This window comes from Electrophorus electricus, chromosome 4, assembly GCF_013358815.1.
Source record: "Electrophorus electricus isolate fEleEle1 chromosome 4, fEleEle1.pri, whole genome shotgun sequence".
Lineage (NCBI taxonomy): Eukaryota > Metazoa > Chordata > Actinopteri > Gymnotiformes > Gymnotidae > Electrophorus > Electrophorus electricus.
This window is the reverse complement of record NC_049538.1, coordinates 10,617,417-10,640,149: the sequence shown is the minus strand read 5'-3', so window position 1 is coordinate 10,640,149 and position 22,733 is coordinate 10,617,417. Positions and strand designations below refer to the sequence as shown.

The window sequence follows — 22,733 nt, the reverse complement described above, 5'->3', positions numbered from 1 at the left end:
GACCTGGAGCTAAAAAAAAAAAAGTGGACGCCGGTATATATAGCGGCCTCTGGAGAGAGGACATAAAAGAGAGTGTGTGTGTGTGTGTGTGTGTGTGTGTGTGAGTACTCTTTTTCCTAACCATCTAACTTGGTCAAAGGAACCTGGTGGTCCCCAGAGAAGATTCTGAGTTCTACTGGAGCCAAGCAAGTCTGAGCCAAAGCAGGCCAGGCTGAGCAGCTGGGGGCACAAATGATGGGGCGCATATACACGAAGGGGTCAGCGCGACAACTGAACCCAGATCAGGTCCAGGCTGAGCAGTGGGGGACACGGGTGCATGGCCGTGAAGGGGTCAGCATGACAACTGAACCCAGATCAGGTCCAGGCTGAGCAGTGGGGGACACGGGTGCTGGGGGATGCATGCCCGTGATGGGGTCAGCGCGACGGACTGAAACCAGATCAGGTGCAGGGAGGCCAGATTTTAATGACGCCCCTAGAGAGCACTGACAGCAAGCTCGGAGAAGTGTTGCCATGGCCACTAAACAGCCACCTTCAGGTCACCAAGATGACCTGTGTTGCCATGGCCACCTTCAGGTCACAGAGATGACAGGAACCGACAGTATGAGACAGTATGACGGGATGTAGAACGTAAGTAGAATGAACATGGAAATAAATGAGTCATGACAATATAAGATCGAAGTAAAACTACACGATGTTTCATTTCTTACAAACCCAGTATTTGTTTGGATGGCTCACACCCATCTAAATTGCAGTAGGCACACACACACACACACACACACACACACACACACACACACACACACACACACACACACACACACACACACACACACACACACACACACACACACACACACACACACACACACACACACACACACACACACACACCAGCCTGAGCAGAGCTTGCTCACTCTTAGGGATATGGATAAATTAGGTATGTGCAATCTTACACTTTTTAAAAAGTATTTTTCACAATAAGTCTTCTTTTCTTTGCTTGACTCTTGGCATTGCAGGGTTTTGAACTAACTGGAGTAGGAGTCACCATCTTGTTTTGTGTATTTAAAAAAAAAATACTTTTTTTTGGCCACAATATGTAATAATCCATTTTGTGAACAAACACAAATTTGTCTCATTTAGCTCTGAATGCATTACTTGTGTTTCAACCATGTGTCAATTTTTTTGTGGGTGTTTGTCTCATTGAGAAATGTTTTCTTTGCAAGTCAACTCCATATCTCACTACCACAGAGGCCCATGAAAAACATTCAAACAATCAGAGCCCATTTAAATTTGCATTTGAATGTGAATGTCATTTAATTGCAGCATTTAGCTGCCTGTCTCCGTGTTTACTGACTGCTGGGATTCTCCACAGAGAAACATCGTCTTGAGCTACTATTGATTAACTGAACCCTTCACATCACTTATTGTCAGTTTGGTTTTGCATTTATGCACATTTTGTCATTTTTTGAGGTATCAGCATTGATCCCTGTATTTCCCGTATTTAAACAGTATTCTAGTTTGTTGGCATCTTGGACTCTAATCTACTGTACTGGCTAGGATATATTCTAGGAGTAGATGACAAAGCACTTTCGTAAGTCTCTCTGGATAAGAGCGGCTGTAAACATGCGTGTTTTCCCCACATGCTGCTCCCAGTGTGAAGACTGAAGATGTGGATTTGTTCAGGGATGTGACCGCTCAGGAACACAAGGTCCAGATGACTGCAAGGACAAGTGGGGTCCAGCAGGAGTTTGTGGTCTCGGTCAGTCGAGGCAGTAGCCGGTCTGAGACTGTGACTCTGCTAGGTTACATTAATATCTAAGCAGCTCTCCTGTCTCACTGACACACAAAATTGGTCCCTTTGTTGCCGTGTTTATATGGCACTTGTTCTTACGTCCTACCCCTCCACCGAACGAACCACAATCACATGCTGTTGGTCTATACATTTTCAGTTTCCTTCTGGTTAGCTTGCAAGATGATTCATACTGTAGGTTTTAACAATGGGCTGGCGTGAAGTGGCCTTGTCCGTTCACTCCAGACACTGGGTCTGAGCAGAAGCAGGCTGGGCTGTAAATCTTCATTTAATAATGCTCACAATAATTATTAAAGTGCTTGAAACGCTTCTGAAAAATGCTGGTATGGCAGCATTGGGAATAAACACGTTTGTGTCAAACTGAATAACGTGAGAGTGGATAATCACTGTATTTATATACTTGATCATATTCATGATGCCTTTGGAACCACTTAATAGGAGATTTATATTTATATATATATATTATATATATATATATATATATATTTATATATTTATATATATATATATATATATATATATATATTATTTATATATTTATATATATATATATATATATATATATATATATATAAAAATAAAAATAATACACACACACACACACACACACACACAATATTATATAGATATATAGAATACACATCATATCATAATTATTATTGTTACCATTACTAGTAATATTATTACTAACATAATAATAATAATAATAATGATCTTAAGACTGTGTGACTGTGACAGACACTGTGTGTTTCATTGCTTGTCTCATTCCAGAGAAACACTCTGGGTTAAACTTCAGAAGTTTAAAAAATGATGAACCTGGAGGCGAGATCTGAGGGAGGGAAGTTGAACTGATTTGCGTCAGAATTCCTAGTTGAAAAAGGGAAAAGCCTCGGTTCATAACATTTAACAACATGCAGTGAGGCTTCATACCAGGCCCCGATATAACACGGAGGCCTTCCCCATCAGAGCCACTGAGAAGAAACGCGCCTGAGCAAAGCAAAGGGCCTCTGTGTCTGTCTGTGTATGTGTGTGTGAAGACGAGAGAGGACCCAGCTACCAAGAATCAACACAGCAGCACAGGCTGGCCACTAGCCCTGCCCTGAGTTCAAACAGGGATTTGCAGCACGTGGGAATGTGGATTTGACTTTATCCAAGTTTGGGTTACTGATGGTGGCCAACCATGTCTTGCAGCTCTCAAGGTCTTCTATAATCATATTTATTTGTAAATGTCTACTGCATACATTATGTCCATCAGTGTCTTTTTGTCAACTATAAGCATCTTTGGGTCCCTGAAAAGTGCTATATAAATTAAATGTATTTATTATTATTATTGGCGGCGATCACTGGTTCTGGGAAAAATAATTTTGGCATCTAAAAAGATATTTTGGTTTCTAAAAGTGCAGAGCCAAATGATTGTTCTGTTAAACAGAACAAAATCTAACCCTTCACAAAGTCACAGTTGCAGAAGAGTTGAAAGCACAAGGAAACGACAGAGTCTGAAAGAACCCACATAACCCAGCTTGCATTATTAAGAGCAAGGCTCAACAGGGTTTTACACATCCATGTATGTCAAACACAGAGAAGTCCTTCTAATTGAGGTGGCGTGTCTGTTAAGTGCACGCTCCAGCCAGGAGGAAATGTCCAGGTCAGCATGGCGTGCGGCGTGCAGGGCTCTGACCTCATCTCTGTGCACACAAACGCCAACATCAAGGCCACAATCATACATCAAGGCCAGTGTTCCCATGCCCTACCTACACACACACACACACACACACACACACACACACGGAGAGACACGCTCCAGCAAACGCAGACACACTCACATGCACGGAAACACATGCAGACACACACACACACACACACACACACACGCACACTTCTTCTCACCCTCATCAGACGGGTTAATGCAAGTGAACTGTGCATCTGTTGAGGAGCTCAGCCTCTAGTTTTCTTTGTCCGACTTCAGCCAAACATGCTGAGCATTGTTGCATCATGGTGACATGTGACTAAGGTCAAACCATTATCAAGGTTCCAGTTGTGCTAGCAGCCAAAAAGAAATGTGCCACGAGTCCATGACCAAGCGTGATGTAAACGTGCTCTTCGATGGAACAACATTCTTTTTTAAAAAGACCAACGTTCATTGCTTCCAATTAAAGGCAACAGGGAGAAAACTGTCTGGGAGCAGCTGCCTTGTCCTGTCCACCGCGAGCCAGACTGTCTCGTTACATCACCCAAACACTCACGCATTACATCGACTCGACGAGTCGTTTAGGTCGCGCTTGTAATTAAGTGCAACACACACATAAAAGGTTACAGTAATTTCTCAAAACCCTGATCAGCCCCGCGCGTTAAGCGGAGGAAGACGTAGTGCTAATAAAACCACTCTGACTAAATGCATTAAGCGGCGGGGGGGGGGGGGGGGGGGGGGGGGGAGGTCGGGCCGCGCACCTCCGCCCTGCGGCGCTCTAGCGCGGAAGGAGGGGGAGTGTGGGAGCAAGCCTGGTTTCCCGAGCCCCACCCCATGTTACCTTCCCGTAGCTCCGCCTGCTCCATCTCACCCCGTTTTTGGCACCCTGTGATCCATTAGCTTTGTCTGTGGCGCGCAAATATACAGCAACGGTAACGGGGGCCGCTAGAGGGCCGCGGCAGGGAGCGGCGCATGGAGGCCTGCGAGCTTTAATTGAAGGGGAGGTGTTCGCCTGCAGAAGACCGGAGCACGAGGAGGACGGCAGGAACGGAGGCGCCAGTCCAAGGTGTGCGGGAGCGGACGCAGGCGCAGTTGGCGCGGGCCTCCCGATCCCCCACTCCGGTCTCCCAGTAACGTCACAAGGACGAGCACTTTTCCCCTTGCAAACGTTCCCTTTAACAACAAAACGGCTGTGGCGGCACATGAAAAACATTTTCCAAGCTGAACACGTTTAATTAAAGGAAAATTAGAATTCCAGGGGCTACTATAAGAAGAGAGATTATGCAAATTAGTTTAAGATAATTAATTCTCAAAAACGGTTACCAAATAATCGCAGCTGGCATATGTCTTCGTTATGGTTACGAGCACCTTAAACCTAAACTTCTAAATACTGAACTTCTAATTACTGGACCAGCTTCTTTTTGCGTGTTAAGGTTGTTTATTTCCACACACACACACACACACACACACACACACACACACACACACACACACACACGTCAGAGCCTCGGTGTGTTCCGATTCCTCCACAGCTCTGAAGAATGATGCCGCTCAGCTGCTGCTGGATAACTGACCTTCAGCTCAGAGAACCTGAAGGGGCCTCGCTGCCGTTTAACCATTCGATGCCTGTGCTGGAGAGGGCTGAGTGGTCACGATGATGTCACGCTGGGATTTTGTTGGGAATAACGAACGATGGCAAAAGCTACGGCCAAAAAAGAGGGCTGTCTGGCACGGAGCACTACACGCAGCTGGCCAAAGGTTAAAAGTAAGGCTGACCATGTCACTCCGGGGTCGTATTCCATCATTCTGTCACATACATATGACAGATGCCTACAGTTTTGAATTCATGCTGATATTAATAAGTACATATGTACTTAACAGAAAACCAGAAAATGTCTCTTCCTCAAAATGAAGTCTGTCAAATTGAGGGATAACATGTAAGGATAACTGTGAATTAGATTTGTATCCTACTACATCATGAGTGAACATATAATTCCACAGAACAATCCAAATGTAAATAAATACATAGATATTCAATGAAAATGACATAATTGGAAAGTCGTGAACACTCAGGGGTCAGGAAGGTGTCAGCTGTCATGGGGACGGAGTAGGGGAGGTGTTATGATGGTGTCAGGTGTCATGTGGATGGAGCAGGGGTGGTGTTATGATGGTGTCAGGGGTCATGTGGATGGAGCAGGGGTGGTGTTATGATGGTGTCAGGGGTCATGTGGATGGAGCAGGGGTGGTGTTATGATGGTGTCAGGGGTCATGTGGATGGAGTAGGGGTGGAGGTGGTGTTATGATGGTGTTTAACCACTTTCCACTGTGCGAGATCTCAGGACAACACCGATGCCGTGTGGCCTCACTGAAGATGGAGGTCCGACAGTGGAAGGGAAGAGAGTCGATTGTGTGAGTAGTCTGAAGCACTTTTACACGTCAAGCTTCAAGTTGCACACTCCTGTAGAGGGCGCTGGAGTGGCGTATTGCACAGCCAGAGTATTAAACTCCTTATCGTAGCTTAGCAACGGGCCAAAGTCTCTAAAACATCCTGAATCTGACTATGAGAGAGCGTCAGACAACGCCCAGACCAGCACTGTGGAGACTATTAGGAGCAGATCTCCTGTACGCTTGCACTGAGACATACAGACCAAAACCCAGCATTACCTGTTTATGTGCTTCACTGGAAATTCGGTTAGTGTAGCGCAGAACCTCCAACTCCATATCTGTCTTAATCAGTCGACTACAGAAGAAGAGAGAGAGAGAGAGAGAGAGAGAGAGAGAGAGAGAGAGAGAGACTTGTCATCTTGCAAAATCAACACTGTCATATAAGACAGATATAGCACTTTAGAATCATTTGTTTTAGGAGCATTGCGAGCAGGAGAATGGGGAAAAGGAGTCACAAAGCACGGCAGGCTGTCAGTGTCTCCTGCCATCCCAGCAACATCAAAGCCCAGAGCTTCAGGACTCGGCACACCTTCGCTACGACGCGCTCCTTCACCATCCACGTGACATGGCGCAAAGAGTACCAAAACATCCTCAGAGCCTCCTAGCTACTGCGCGGATGTGTTTACGTTCCCTTTCAGGTTTCAAAACTTACTCGGTGTGTTTGACAAACCCCGGCCTCACTGCTTGGTTAAATCAGTTCTACTAGCGTGATTACACTTTTCAGACTGAGCAGTAACAAGGCCAGCCCTTAGCAGATTTAAGGCGGAGCCTAGGCCAGCGTCCCACACGTCCTGCTCTAGCTACAGAAGCTACCAGACAGACTGATTAAACACATTAGGCGTGTTAGATGAGGCCAGATAAAGAGGCGGCCTGTGACAATCATGAGTGCGGCACCAGAAGGGGTCGGCCACCCTGCCTTTAATGAGCACAGCGAGGAATTAAAGGTACAATACCTACCATCCATTGCCCCTCCACAGAAAAGTTCCACACCCGAGGCCGCGCTGCAGACGTCATTAAAAAAAGTTTTTTGGGTGGGACTGCCAGGACTACCACTACTGCCATGATAAAAAGATCTGGCAGCAGAACAGTGGAGTCGTGAGGATGAAAACATCGGTGTTTGACACCAGTGATCTTAATCTGTCATTTTCGCAGCACGGCGGTATGCTGACAGCCGCCTCTCTCCTCCACCCAACACCATGTAGTAATAATACAGCTACGACTCAACAGTAGATGGGGTCACGTCACGTGGGGAGGTGACCGGCTGTCTGTTTTAAAGATCCCTGCTCTTCAAAATGTTAGCAAGGGAAAACAAGGTAGCAGGTTAATTATAGCATATGCACCGGCAGCATATGTGCGCGCACACACGCACGCGCACACACACACACACACACACACACACACACACACACACACACACACACGAGTTGTCAGATAAATCAGCTTGTGCTAACTCGTTAATGAGCTTCTATTCTTGCTCTGCCGCCAACTACACTGCAGTGACGGCGCTCATGTTGGAGACACGTGTAAGCGAACGTCACCTCACGTGAGTCGACGTGAACCTGTCATGACGCACCAAGGATGTTGGAACTACCACATGACCACCACAGACACACACACACACACACACACACACAGCTGTAACTCATAGCTCCATTTCGCAATGCAATTCGTGTTTCCAGTATACCATCAACTGATTGATTCCTGCTTTTATTTCATTAAGTCTTTTAACGTTGGCATGCCACTGACACCAGGACTTGAAGGGAGGCTAAAGGAGAATAAAAAACAAACAAACTGTCATTTATTCTTCTAAACGTATCATTAGATATTTCACTCCAGAGGGAAAACATTCCCGTCACATGCGAGGCTCTTCCATTTTTTGCAAGGCCGGCTGGATGGGCAGAGAGCGGCTCTCCACTCCTCTCTGGTACAGCAGGGGTGATGTACGTGTGTGTGGGGGATGGGGGGCTGGAGGCTTGCGAGGAGCCGGCGTAATGAAGCTACACCCCACCGGGTCATAGAGGAGAGAGAGCATAATGCAGAGGACAGCCTGGCAGGCACGCAGACTATTACAGAGAAACGAGGGGGAGGGGGGGAGAGAGAGGGAGAGAGAGAGAGAGAGACTGTGTGTATGGGGAGACAGTGTGTGCGTGTGTGTGTATGAAAGAGAGGGTACAGATTGCGTGTGTGTGTGAGAGAGAGTAGGGAGAGCTAACGAGAGAAAAAGGGAATATGGAGTGTAAGGAGAAAAATGAGAGAGAGAGAGAGAGAGAGCAAGCGAGCGCGTGAGTGAGCAATAGTCCTGCCTCAGAACACTTTCACAAAATTATCTCGGCTGAGGCTGAGTGGGGCTGCGTGCTTGTTGACTTCTTCTGCAAGTGTGTCTGAGTGGGGAGAGGCGGAGGAGAGGTGGGGGGGACGAGGCGGGGCGAGGACACAGTGCTTTGGAACTGAGGGAAATTTGTCAGGGTGGTTACGCTTGGAAATTATTGTGTTACCAACAATGACTCTTGAGTGAGGTGCAATTTACACGACACGTGAACTCGATATCTTCAAAGGCATGCTGTCACACTCTATACTTTTACATATATACACACACACTTTATAGTTTTTATATATCACACACACACACACGCACGCATGCACACGCGCACATATGCGCATGCATGCATGCACACATATGCGCACGCACGCACACCTACCTTCACTTTTTGGGCCTTTAAAGCTCAATTTCTGCCCTTGGCACAATCTGAACTTTCCAGTGATGAATAAAACCAATTTAAAAAAAACCACACAATTTAGAGATTCCAGAAGCATCTCGCTGCTTCACAGGGCAAAGACCAACCAACAAACTTGCCGAACACTGTCAGGTCTTGTTATTAAAGTTCATACCCCCATATTTTCTGTGACTGCAATACTGGACTAATGAGGAAACGATTGCGATAGCTGATGTAAGATACGGAGGCGTCTCTAAGGAGGAGGAGGAGGCTCAGACTCTTTGACGAGCAGCGCTGAACAAGATTTAATCTTTTATCAAAGCCTGAGAGACGAGCTTAAAACCCGTTAAAAGTCTGCTTCAGTCTCTCAGAGCGTCTGCTGCTGTTTGCTGGACTTTAATGTAGCGTGAGGGCAGACGGTTACTCTGAATTAGTGCTTCGCTAACGTTTAAGTTACACAAGCCGTGGAGGTGGAGAAGAAAGAGGACATCTGTGATGAACTGATGGTTCTTAGGCATAGATGTGTTACATACAGACAGACGTCTGGTTTGTAATATTAGTCGGTCACACCACAGTCGTTTAAAATTCAATTTCAACAGACGGGTTTCCTGACTCCTTATTGGGTCGGGTCCGATGGTTGTAAATCGCAGGTTCTGGTCAGGATTAGGCCAGTTTCACAGGTTCACAAAATTCCCTAATCAGGCGTCTGGGACAGTTCACTTTTACTGGGGTTGCGGCCCCGTGTGAATCAGGGCACGGAGCTCACTGCCAAGAATCTTAACCGAGCTGGGGTGTGTGTGTGTGTGTGTGTGTGTGTGTGTGTGTGTGCGTGTGTGTGTGCGCGCCTTACCATTCCACGATCACAGGGTGCAGGAGAGAGTTGTTCACCTGGAATCTGAAACAGTAAAGAGTCCATGTGTGAAGCATCACTCCAGATCGCTCTGACAAGTACGAACCAAGGCCTTTTTATTTATTTACCCACACATATTTATGTATAAATGTATTCATGTACTTATGTAGTTTTTTAATTTGTTTGTTTGCCTGTGGGCATTCATGACATAATTAATATTTATGATTAGTAAACAGTGGTTATACTGCAGCTGTGGCCCCACGGAATATACCCTGTTTTGTGGATGTACACAGGATATACATGCAGAGTGAGTTTGGCCTTTAATTCACACGCGAAACAAGCGCAAACACTAACAGCTCCCCCTGGTGGAGAATCAGGTGCATGAGGCGCTACAATTCCAAAAAAGTGCCGAATAACACACGAGAAGGGCATAACCATAGCTGAACCCTCCAGAAGCGACAAGAGAATAGAATTATTGTTAAACTGTAGTGCCACCAAGACAGAACACTCCATTAGTGCCACCATGCTTCTGGCTAACTACCCCACCCCACCCCATCCCAACTGGGTGTTGCCCATCTTCAAGGAACTTTCACCCAAAGTCATTTTAGGCCCATTGGAATATCGGCGGGAAGCAGTCGTGGGTTGAGAACGGCGTGTCTTAAAAACTTACTTGCTGATTCCTTCAAAGGACGCCTCACGACAGATACTGCCACTGTCTGTGTTCAGGCCTCTCTAAGGAGGAGAGAAAGACAGACAGACAGGTGAGAACGAGGGAGCGAGGGAGAGAAGCAGACAGCACAGTGAGAGAGGAAGGAGGGGCGAAGGAGGAGAAACTCAGAGAGTGCCAGAAAGTCTCGAGGCCGCCTTCAAACGTCTCATTAGCCAAACCTATTATTGATGTGAAATGTAAAAAAAAAACAAAAAAAACAAACACTCAGTGGAATACCATCTGTCTAGTCAGGCGAAGAGTTCTCCCCTGATCCCTCCAAGTGCCCAGGCTGTGACACGGACGTTATGGAATGAAGGGTTTGTGGTAAATATCGACCCTCATTAGTCTGGGCATCGTTAGTCAATCGCGTGGTGGGTGGATCCGCCCAACCCCTCTTTTAAAACAACAACAACAAAACAACAAGAAGGAGAAGTGGAAGCAGGAACCGGCAGAAATAAACGGGCCTCGGGTAGTTTCACATCTAGATGAGGGACATTTTTAAAAAGGTGAGTGGGAACGTTCCTCGAACGGAACGCCAGTGCTAATACAGCGGCTAAAGCAGGAGTTTTGGTGATGAAGGAGAGACAGTCCCAGGGACTTCATCGCCAGTAAGAAAAAACCCAACAGCACTTCTGTTGACCCAATGTATGTGGTGTTCTCTAAAAATATGGAGAGAAAATGAGATTTTACCAGTGTGAGGAGGACAGACGGGCCCAGGTTGGTCAGAACATCAGCGATCTGCAAACAAAACACAAGGTACGCTAATTAACATTCATTCAATTCATCCAATGTGAGCATTTCTTTGGGAGACACTCTCAAACGGCCTGGGACATAAAAAAACTTCTCAAGCGAGCGGTCAAGCCGACTATGTTAAAGCGTCTGCTTCCGTCCCAAATGTTGCGCAATTCTGGCAGGAGGTGGCGGGAATCCTGAGAAGCGAAGGGAGCTGAGAGACATGAGCCAAGAATTTTGGGACAGCATTCCTGAGCGGTCCGAGTCTGTATTCCCTCGGAAAGCAGCTAGTCTCAGAAGAGTCTAAAGGGAAAAAAAGCTTTCACTGTCTACTTTCCTGCTCTTCTGAGGGCTTAAGCCTGCCTGTATTCTTAACACTGACCCAACTCTCGTCACACGAGGACGTGTGTTTGATAGAGACTACAAAGTGCTTCTGTAAGTCCCTCTGGACAAGGGTGTCTGCCAAATGCTGCATATAGAAATGAAAACCATGAAATAAGCAGACCAGAATCCAGCACAGGACTAATTCCCTCTACAGGTCCATTTCACTCGCTTCTCTCTCTGCTGCTTTGAGACGACACATCCTTGGGCTGTATGGATTCTGCGGAAGCACTCAAAGTTCGACGCCTGCAAATCGCACGGGAGAGAAGAGTCAAATCAAATCACATCCCAGCTCCAATGCTATAGTGCGAGTGGAAACTGCTCTTTACAGTGAGATCACGCTGACCCCCTCCCCCTCCCCCTCAGGTAAAGGCTGGGATGCGGTTTTGTGGATACTGCACTTTCTAAAGGGCAACGAGGACCCCCAGGTAATTAGGCAGGGAGAGAGGCAGCGCTGACGGACCACCGATAGCTTGAACCTCAGCCAAGGAAGGAGCTCAAGGAAGGAACCTCAGCTTAGCTCAGAAGCCCAGCCCCAAATCAGGACAACCGAGTGCTTTCCCAAAGCCACGGCCACGCCTCCCTCCGTGGTCCTGGAGCAGGAAGCGGGTCCCGGACATTCCTGGCAGGAAGAGAGTGGCGATCTGATCGGCTGTGGCCATCAGCAAATGGGATGGCAAGGACCTGACGATAAAAGCGGATGAGGTCCAGAGGGGTGTTCACTGCCAAGCTAATAAAGCTAGCCAGAAGGCCAGATTAATGGCTCACAAAGCGGTGATGATGCTGACTTAATGTCCTGTGTCCGACAAATAACGAACACGCTGAGAAGACCACAAAAGCCACGATGCTCAGACTGGCCGTACGGAGTTGATAAATCAGGAGGGTGGGGGATCGTTTAAAAATCTGTGAGCTGTGCGAGATCCTCCTCTGGCCGTTTACAGCACTTTAATAAAGCTGCCTGACGCAACTATGCATCACTATCACAGCAGTTAAAGCCAGCGCACGCATGCGCCTGTGCACACACACACACACACACCACACACACGTGCACACACACGCACGCACGCACACGCACGCACGCACACGCACGCACGCACACGCACACACACGCACGACGCACGCACGCACCACACACACACACACACACACCACACACACACACACGCGTGCGTGCGTGCACATACACGCACGCACGCACAAACAGCTTCAAATGAGCTCAGGATTCGTAAACACAGCTGACACAGAAGACTGCACCCAAATAAAAACTAACAGTGGTTACCTTATGATAAACTGCATTCTGTACACATGTGCCACTTTATTAATGATCTCAGCAGTAGGGACAGGGACCAAAGTCCTAGGTTGCCAGACAAGTTCTGGCTTGATGGCACAAGTTGAAAACAACTGGGGAACAGGCCAAGCAGCTGATGGCGAAAAGCTGACACCTGGATCCCTGGGATGTGGAGAGTGAGGTAAACATCTGGCAACCCTTGTGGGAACCCCCCCCCCCCTTTCTGGGAAGGAAAAAAAAACCACCTCTAAATGAATGCTCTCTGCCTGTAATGATCATGATACTTGGTCTTAGCATGGGCTAATGTTTTCTTTTTCTTAAGTGTACTGCACTTTGCTCAGATCAGGCTCTGCTGTGACAGAGAGCATCCACGCACACCACACCTGCTTACCCATGAACCATTATTGACCCATAAATTCTCTATGTAATTCTCTGTCAGTTGTAAATATGTAATTAGCTACATGTTCAAAACACTGACAACTATTGGCAATGCCTGCGGTCTATAAAACTGCCAGGGAATCGGGGGTGAAAGTTCAACAGCAAGCCCACAGAACCCATGTCAGCAGTGGTGCTGATCATAAACTAGCTCACTGCCAGCTTGAGAAGGAAATTCAGAATTCAGAATTGACTTTCCCAAACATCTTCCAACACCACAAAGCATAAATAATAGAGGATGAGGATACCAGCACCTCGAGGCATTGAGCCGACAGGAGCCCAATTTGTTTCATATCACTAACTTGGTTGTTCTGCTTACTTATGGTGAACCTGCTGTTAGCTTGAGAAAGAGTAGATCAGACACAAGATTCCATTTGCACCATACACAGTGACTTATTTTTGACACTTTTTTTGTCCTTTGCCATTTGGCGTACAAAAAAATGCCTTCCTGTTAAAAGAGTTGGAACGTGTTATGTTTCACATGTTCATGTGCCTTGAGGGTCACGTGATTAACGGATATACGTATACTGTCAGATGGAGCGTCACACACAAACCTTGGCAACAGCACCGTGGACAGTGCCTCAGCCCAGCACCATGGACAGCGCCTCACACAATGCCACATCTTTCACAGGGCAGGGGAATTCCACACAGCCTCAGGGGGAAGGGAGTGTTGGTCACAGTCGGACAGGATTCGTCAAGAGTATCGCTCTACCCACGATGCATTTTGCTGGGAGTCGGGGTGCTTAGAGATAATAAGATATCTGCCAGTGTGCACTACAGTACATTAGAACTTAAGAGTCCAGGACACACGAGCCAGAGGGGGATACGGTTACCTCCCCTCAGCAGTACAGTAGACTCTGGATTTTGGAAATATGGCTCTGGAAATATGGATTTTCCTCACTCCCCAAAACCCGGACGGACGGACGGACGGACGGACACACACACACACACACACACACACACACACACACACACACACTCCCCAGTCTTAATGGTGACTGAGGATGGAGCAGATTAAAATGATGAACGCAGAATGATCATCCATCGTTTCTATCTTCTCAAATGACCCGTGCCTTCTTCTCATTTCAGTCCTAACAGTCCCCTTTGAGGAAATCCTTTTAATGTGTTAATTTGAACCTTCTCTTTCTTCCTATTTTTAAAAATCAAAACACAACCAGTCTGCTTAATACGGGATTTTTCTCTGTAGACGGAGGTTTCAGGAGATTTATTCAGGCCATCTGAGTTTGAAGAAAAAAATAAATAAATAAAAATATATCCTTAAATATCTCTTTAATCTGAACAAAAGTTTTCTAACAAAATGTTGAGAATTCTAAGTTTGAGTGCAAGCCGCAGCATTTGAGCCAAACTAAAGACTGCACTGAAACGGACATTGATTGATCTTTAATTATTTCAATTTTATATTTAACATACACACTCAGATTACTGGCAATCATGATTAATGACACAAAAACGGTCCAATCAGGGGAAAACAAATCAATCATCACACACACCCAGCGATGGCAGGAGAATTGTGAACCAATCAATGGTGTTCACCGCACGGACTCAGACTGAGCAAGCTAAACAGCAACACATCTCAACATAAGTGGAAAATGACGGTCATTAAGACAATCTGAATGTGGTTGTTTGCATATTGTGGGCGAGTCTAACAGCTGTAATTATGCAATTTGGCATGATATCCACTCGAGATAAGATCAGACGAACGTACCGTGATCTCGGTGCGGAGCAGCAAATGGTACGGAGGAGAAAGAGCGCTAGAATAACATAAGATGAATAGGATGTTATCCTGGGAACTGTACAAGCACAAAATAAAGGTCATTACTGCATCATAGTGTTTGAGAAAGCACTGCAAAGACGGATATCACTTCACTGGCGGTTTAGCTGGGAAATCAGGCAGCACGTTATGGTGGTTTGTAACACGGGTGAAGTTCACCGCGGGCAAATCCAGAGTGCCAAGGGCATTTTGCATATCATTACAGAAAAGGGTTTCACAGAGAATGCAACAATCATGGGTGTCAGCCCTCGTTGTGGGTGTTGCGCCATGGCCCAAACTGCCAAACCAGAAGCACAAACCTTTAAACTCTTATTAGCCACTCTGCCCACTATAAAGTCAAGCTGCGACGTTGGTCACCACAGAGCACATTGGCAGGATGGATTAGGCTGCACACGCACATGCTAGCCCGTGGCCACACGCGGGTGCGTTAGCGTGTGATCTGCTTCCGAGCTTTCATTTGTCCTCCAGGATTCTCAGTATCCCCCGCTGTCTGATTGGCTTTGCTCTCCGTGGCTCTGCTGCTGTTTGCCTTCTCAAATGATCTGTTTGTCCAAGAGCGAGAGAAACCTCTGGAGAGCCCATGTTTACTCTCCCGAGCGGAGCAGAGACGGGGAGGGACTAAGTGGAGGTGGGACAAGATGAGGGCGGACCGCCCGCCCCCCCGACACACACACAGTCAAGAAAATAGGCAGAGGTGTGAGCAGAGAGCAAAAGAGAAACAGAATACATCAGAAATGCAGCACCACGTCACCTTGAAACCTTCTGTGTCATATAAAGTACATTTTCAGGAGAATGTGATTTTGATGAGAATTCCGGTCTCACCCTTCCAGCGGGTGGTCTTACCCTCCGCCCTCGGCCTTCTATCAGACGCCTGGGAGTTTGAAGGTGTGGCTGGGAGTTCGAGGGTGTGGCAGTGTTTTGCTGTCTGTCTGGAATCAAATTGATGATGTCATTCCTGAAGTGTCATTCCTGACACCTCCAGGTTAGGGCTCACTGGGACAACCTTGGTGTTAACCATTCTTTCAGCATTTCTTCTTTCAGTCTGTGGGATTTTTCAAACTTCTCATTCCTTCTGTTGGACGCTTCCATCACTAGGGACTGGCAGATGCATCTCCACTACCGTTTTCTGCACCTTTTCCAACATCACACTGTCTGGTTGGTTCTCCACTGCTTTCTTGTCTGTCTGGATCTGGAGGTCTCACAGTACCTCAACCTTGTTGTTCTCCACCACTCTCTGTGGTTCCTACCATGTGAACTTGGGTGTGTCCAGCTCATATTCTGCTTTGTGAAATCTGAGATATATATATGTGTGTGTGTGCGCTGAGTACAGTTTGTTCAGAGGCCCAACTGTGCAAACTTGGTAGCGGTAGGGCTCGAAGTAGAAATGACCAGTGGTTTAAATGATTAGTGGTTTAATTACATTAACTGCCATATACTACCCGTATATGTGTGTGTGTTTAAGGGGTCAGAAGCACCAAATGGAAGATTCAGAAATCTTCCAAATCCAGTTCCACAATGTTTGTTGAATAAAACATGCAGAAGTATAGGTGAAAAGGGAAAAAAACAAACAAACCACATTCCCATTTACCATTCCCAGTAAATATTTTCCATTAAAATAAGTATGGAACAACTCTACGGAGTGACTCTAGACAATGGCAGTTTTTCGGTAGTTGTCAGTCAGTCACAGTTCAAATGAAGCTTTCTCTAAGCAGGGAATGAACTGCATATGGTACTTTCCCCAGTGCCTGGGACGTTCCATTAGGGCTAAGGGGTTAAAACGTAAATGGACATTTAAAAGATTTCTACAGGCTTGTTATCAAAAGTAGAAAGGTTTCGTCTGCTACATTCCCTGGAGCGTTTACACAACAGACACTGCTAAGTATACGTTCTTATCACAATTATGGAATGCATTGACCGTGATTTCTTTCATAGACTCTCCCGGGGCCCCCTCTTCCCAGGACAGCTGTGGGGCCTACCATCCTTATTAAGAGGGCGCGCTCACACACAGCTATAGGCAGCACTTGTAGGAAATCTTATAGGCAGTACAATAGATATTTACAATAGCCATCATATCCATTACGGTCTCTAGGGTGTTGTGCTGTCCTGGTGACATATCACATCCCTTGTATGCCTTCCCTGCCTGTGTCTGGTATGGACTGTCTCAGAGCCTGCTCTGCAAAGTCTGCATCTTGGGTTTTCTCTGGTGTGACACACCCCTGCTTTGATCGACTGCCGTGATTGGTGCCTTTGTGCTGTTCTTCAGTCCTGCACTTCCAACCATTGGTAGGATTGTCTTAACAGCCACCCCTGCTATCTGTCAGTGGTACACTCCAAGGAGGGGCTTAGCCTGCCCTGGCATCTCCTCTGTTTCCATGGTGACTGCATCCCCTATCTGAGGCACCCCGTCATCAGCTCATCCTTGGAGAACATTGCTTGGGTGGATGTTTCATGTCTCACCCTGGACAGTGGAGCTTAAGCTCCGTAGACCCCTCCACTCCCGTCCAGCTGGTATATGGTCTTTGGACATTGGATCTTGGTTGGAGTGCGTGGTACACTGTGAGGGGTTTTGTGGCTTTGGGTGGAGAGTGTGGTACATTGTGAGGGTTTTCTGGTCTTTGGTGGAGTGCTCCATGTACTGTGAGGAGTGTTCTGGTCTTGACATCAGCAGCTTCCAGTTCTTCTCTTGACAAGTTTATAGTGCCTGCTGGGTATCCGAAGGCAGGGCACGTGGGTTTAGGGCTTTGACCTTACTGTTCCCATCAAACTGCCTCAAGGACCCGTCCTACCCTGTGGAGGTGTTTGGATGTTGCTGTCTTACTGGCGTCTACCTCACAGTTCCCATGTGTATGGAGAATCCCCAGGTACGTTTAGCTGTCCCTCAGTAAATACAGTTGATTAGGCTTCAGACATATATATGAAACCCAATTCTGCCTGAATAAGAACATGAAATAATTAAACCAAACCACATAAGGGGGAGGAAAGACATGAAAAGGACAGCGATATAATAGGCGATGACGGAGAGTGTTGAAGGCTCTGAAAACGTCTCTGAAAAACATCTCTTGCTAAATATATCCATTATAAGATAACAGAAAATTCTTGCAAAACCTTGATGCAATGTGAGCAAAGCAAAATGAAACTTCCGAGTTCTGGAGAACAAGGACAGTCTAACGTGCGCGCTCAGCAGAAAACCCAGAGAGCTTTCTGGTTTCTTTCCGGTTCCTTCTGCTTCTTTCCTGCCATTAATCACCCTAAGCAGCTCTGTAATAATAACGGGAGTTCAGCTAAAAATACCTGCGGCCCAAATGTTGGGCTCGACCTTGTGGCGTGGCGAAGACGGCTCCTGTGACATTATTACACGCAGGTGCGGTGGAGGTGGAGCAGGAGCAAGTCTCGCTCGGCACTGCGGTGTAGACCGCAGTTCTCCCTCTCCTCTGCCCGCTGCCCCCAGGGCAGCACCGCCCATCCTCCACCCAGAGCAAAAGGAGGAGGGATCAGCTGTCTGAGGTCGTGGCAGTGCAATATGACTGCAATCGCTAAAATGGTAGAGAGGAAAAGAGAGCGAGAAGGAGTGAAGGGCTGAGCGGTGCATCAGGCAGTCTGGGTCTGCTACACTGTGACGCGTCATGGATCCTGGTGGACGTGTTACCGAGTTACACGGCTCGAGCCAGTTCAGACGGGTTCGAGGGTTCATGTGGAGGGAAACCCAAGAGCTAGCGGGAGACAGAAAGAATCAGAGAGCGCGACGGAGCGAGAGAGAGAGCGAGAGAGGAAGAAACAGAGAATAAACAAATGGGAGGGGAGAGAGAGTGTTCCAAATTTCACTTGTGACTTTTTCGCCATTGTAGGTCTGACTCGGTACAGTGCTGTCACACACCCACTCCCTCACACCCACACCCTTCTTCTCCCAGAATAGCAAAGTGTCTGATCTGCATTCACACAGCAGCTGTGAAGATCAGGAGCTGTCGAACACAACAGCAGCGTGGGGTGGCCAAACCTCAGGTTAAACCTGCATCTCCGTCCAAGTCTCCGCCCACATCTTTGCCTTCATCTCCGCCCACGTCTCCACCTGCGACTTTTCCCTTGTGTCCTCCCGCAACTCCACCCCTTGTCTCCGCCCACGACTTTGCCCTCGTCTCTGCTGGAGCCAAGCAGGTACTGAAGCTGTTCGGGGAGTCCAACCCTCACCGAGAAGCAGCAGGCTGACATCTCAGCAGGGCAACACAGGCCCAACACAGGCAGCCTACAGAATCCTCCCTCACCCCTGCTGTCTGGAGATGTTTTGAGCTCATAAATAAGGACCTGCCAAACTCCACAATTCAAGGCCGTGGGAATGAATACATACCGATAGGATTATTGCTGATGCTTGAAAACAGGATGCATATGGTGATCTTCCAAGTAAATAAAATAAATATGTACACAAAGCAAACCAAGATACAACACTAAGAGACAGGAATGCAAGAAACTTGCGCCATGGGTCCCGGTAGCTGTGCTACTGCATGTGAGTGTACGTGCGAACTCGACAGCTTTTTACCTAATGACTTTCAAAATGTCCACAGAGATCACGATTAGTAGAATCTTTGAACTAAAACTCACACTGTAGGCCCCTCCTACATTATTCCTAGATCTCTATGCTCAGATGCAAGGCAGCACTTCCAGAATAGCCATAACAAACCTGGTAATCTTGTCACTCACCTCATTAGCCACCAGTGCCACCCTAAACTCAGCCTCCCGCCATATTTAAAAGCTGCCACCCTGAGGAAGTTCAAACGTGGGCACCTTTCCCCATTTCAACTCACTGTCATCACGTAACAGCATCACTGCGACGCGTTTCTGAACCAGCTGCCTCAAGACGGAAAACAGCACCCGCCTCCCCCGCTGGCGCGTGGACAACCCTGCCACCGGAATTCCAGCCAGCCAATTGCATCTGTCGACGATGACCCTGCCGCAATATCCGCCGTGTGAATATTTTTTAAACAGGAAATTCCCCTTACTGCATATTTGACTGGTGATTTCAGAGCGAGACGGCGACTGCCTTGCGCCTTTCTATTCGCTTTCAGCCTCAGCGAAAACGGCTTTAGGAAACAACGAGAACTTGGAGTTAAAAACAGTGACAAGGTCACCTCAAGGTCACTGGTGAAGTTTCCATCCTGAAACACCGGTAAGCTGCAACTATAACTGAACCGAGAGGTTAGGGGACAAGCCGAACACGCCTTCACGCGCGTTTCCTGTGCCAACCGGTCCGCGGATCTTTGTGGGGCGTATTTGAAAGTGAACAAAGCGCTCTACTCACGTCACAGGTGTAGTGGACTTCATCCACCGCATACTTCTCCTTGAAGTGCTCGCGTGGATGGATCCTGCCAAAAGAGACAGATGAAGGCAGCTTTAATCGCCGGGCCCGGGGGAGGCCGTACCCGAGGAGCAGCAGAGGAGGGAGGGGGCGGGACAAAAGCAGCAGCTTGTTCAGTCATGATTAGAAGAAAGCCGAGCAGAAGCCTGAAGGTCTCCTGCACCAGGAAGCAGAATGCGCTCTGTGCTCGATTGCTACATCCTTATCCCTGAAGACCTGACGTAACACAGTGCATTGTCTGAGATGGTGTGTGCTGTGCCTCAGTCAGGACAGAAGCCACAGTTAAAGGTACTGTAAGCAACATGTGGTTTTGTTCTAACTCATATTAATGGCTTTACTGTATAAACTGTTTTTAAGCCAACATTTAATGGGAAACTGTGCTTATTCAACCTTTAAGTTACTTTTGCACATTTCCCAATGTAGGTCCAACAAACCAAACACCTCCAATGTACTAATCCTGCAATGTGGAAAGGTGCTTACTAAAATCCAAGCCAGACAGTGCCAGCACACACATCGGACTAAACCTTTGTGTCTGGTGTTTAATCCAGTGCCTGGACAACACTTTTCTCTGCACCATCTACGTCCGGCTCTGTAACACTGTGACAGCCCCACCAAGTGAACAGCAGGACAAAAGTCCTTCCTGTCTGGATGTGATGTCCATGCCACTCACAAACACATCCAGGATCTCATTGGTTGGGCCCTCTACCAGAAAGGCAGTGCTGCTGATTTCATTGGGCCGCCTCCCTCGTACTTTCCTGACTGTTCGATGGCCCAGTTACCGTTTATGATGGAATATCCAGAACACACACACACACACACACACACCCCCCCCCCCTTGATATGCCAAGGAATAATATTTCTTATGAATCTCATAACCAGCTAATCCTGTACAATAGAACAGCTCCTCTGTTCATGGATAATTTAATATAGCTTCATATTCATATATTAAACAGGAGCAGGTCCCTAGCTTTAAGAAGGCTGGTACCACTGAGCTCCGAAAAGGTTGGTAACAGGATGGATTTAAACGCCGTGGCGATCTCTTCACACCGCCCACCCTATCCACGGCGGCTCATTAAAGTGGCATATGCTTTTCAGGGACTGGAAAAAGTTACTATACAATTCAACCCAATAAGACATTTTGATGTGCACGTACATGCGTACACATAACCAATCCAGACAGCTAAATACACGTGTTTACACCAAAATGTGGTATGTGCGAGTGACTGGCGAAATCAGAACGCTTCTGGGCCTTCACACAGGACTGTGTGAGATGTGTGTAGAGTTGTGTCCCTGGGGAATGTACACGACAAATGACGTGCAGTTAGAGCGATGGGTTCTGGTTCACTCAGACTGGGGGATTTAGGTAAAGAAAGCCCCCTAAAGACCCTGAAAGAGCCGGGTCAGCACTCTAAACGTCAGGGCACCAGTAGGGTGTTCTGGGGAGCATTAGAGCATGACTCACTTCCCCATCCAGGTGGCGTAGCTCTCCGGCAGCTTGGGGACGAAGAGGAGGGACCTGCCCGAGTCCACATCCAGGGCGCCGTAGCAATCCGCCTCCGTCACGCCAAACGTCCAGTGGAAGAAGGACTCCTGCGGAACATGGAGGGACGAGTCACGGGACGAGGGACTCACCACAGGACTCAGGAACACTGGAATGATTTCCCAGTGCACAGCCATAGTCCACCCTTAGTCCACCCTGACCCCACCCGGCCCCCACGGTGCTTGAACACCAGCAGTTTCCATAAATAGAAAAATGCCTTGTTTCACAGTCAACAGTTAACCACAATTAGCCAATAATTTTGACACATTATTGCTGCAAAGTTTCAAACCAAACACAAACACGTTAGTCGCTTTACAAGCCATAAAGTGGCTTTAAAGTCCTGGTAGACTTAAGAGTCTGAATTCATAACCGCTCTCAGAGCAGGTGTACGCATCAGACGTGTGCCTGCTTAATAATCTATGATCTTAACCACAATAAATACATACATATATATTCCACACCAGCACTCTCGCGCTCAAACAATTAAGACCTGTCGTTCCAGATTTAATCTCTGCTTGTAAATGTTTCATAAGCGATTGCGCAAGGAGGAAGACATTCCATAACTGCCTGGTTCGGTCCTATTAGACTCCTGCTTGTACGCAGCTCCCTGCTACTAAACGATCATGGGCGAGCGTGCAATTAAACAGACGAAGACTCTTTTATTCAAATGAAGAAATCATTTGCATGAGAAATAAACACGTAGCAGGCAGGAAGAAATGACTGCTGTTCATTTATTTATGGTTAAATTAACATTGAAAGCGTGCTGCTCATAATTCGACATTCCTGTGCGCATAAACTTCACCGTTTCATCTGCTGCCTGCTTCAGCGCTGAATATGGCTCCTCACTGGGCTCGAGTTTAATCTATGGCCTTCGCGGACAGGCAAATCGAGGAGAACCAAGATGGTCAGCTAGGTTTGTTGGCCGACTGGTAGGTGTCAACACGGTACCGAAATAACAATGGCACGGTGGAAACGGTGCCCTTCTGAGAAGCTGTGCTTGAAG

At 47.2% G+C, this 22,733-nt stretch overlaps 1 protein-coding gene across 2 annotated transcripts in view; it reads right to left on the bottom strand.

Moving 5' to 3' along the window:
* pepd (peptidase D) overlaps window positions 1-22,733 on the bottom strand; it is a 44,998-nt gene that overhangs the window by 19,060 nt on the left and 3,205 nt on the right. For both annotated transcript variants that reach the window (XM_027019784.2, XM_027019777.2), the window contains exons 3-8: window positions 21,653-21,780; window positions 20,134-20,197; window positions 10,906-10,953; window positions 10,177-10,238; window positions 9,507-9,551; window positions 6,162-6,237 (exon numbers count right to left, since the gene is read on the bottom strand). In XM_027019784.2, coding sequence (XP_026875585.2) covers window positions 6,162-6,237; window positions 9,507-9,551; window positions 10,177-10,238; window positions 10,906-10,953; window positions 20,134-20,197; window positions 21,653-21,780 — 423 coding nt within the window. The remainder of the gene's footprint in view (window positions 1-6,161; window positions 6,238-9,506; window positions 9,552-10,176; window positions 10,239-10,905; window positions 10,954-20,133; window positions 20,198-21,652; window positions 21,781-22,733) is intronic.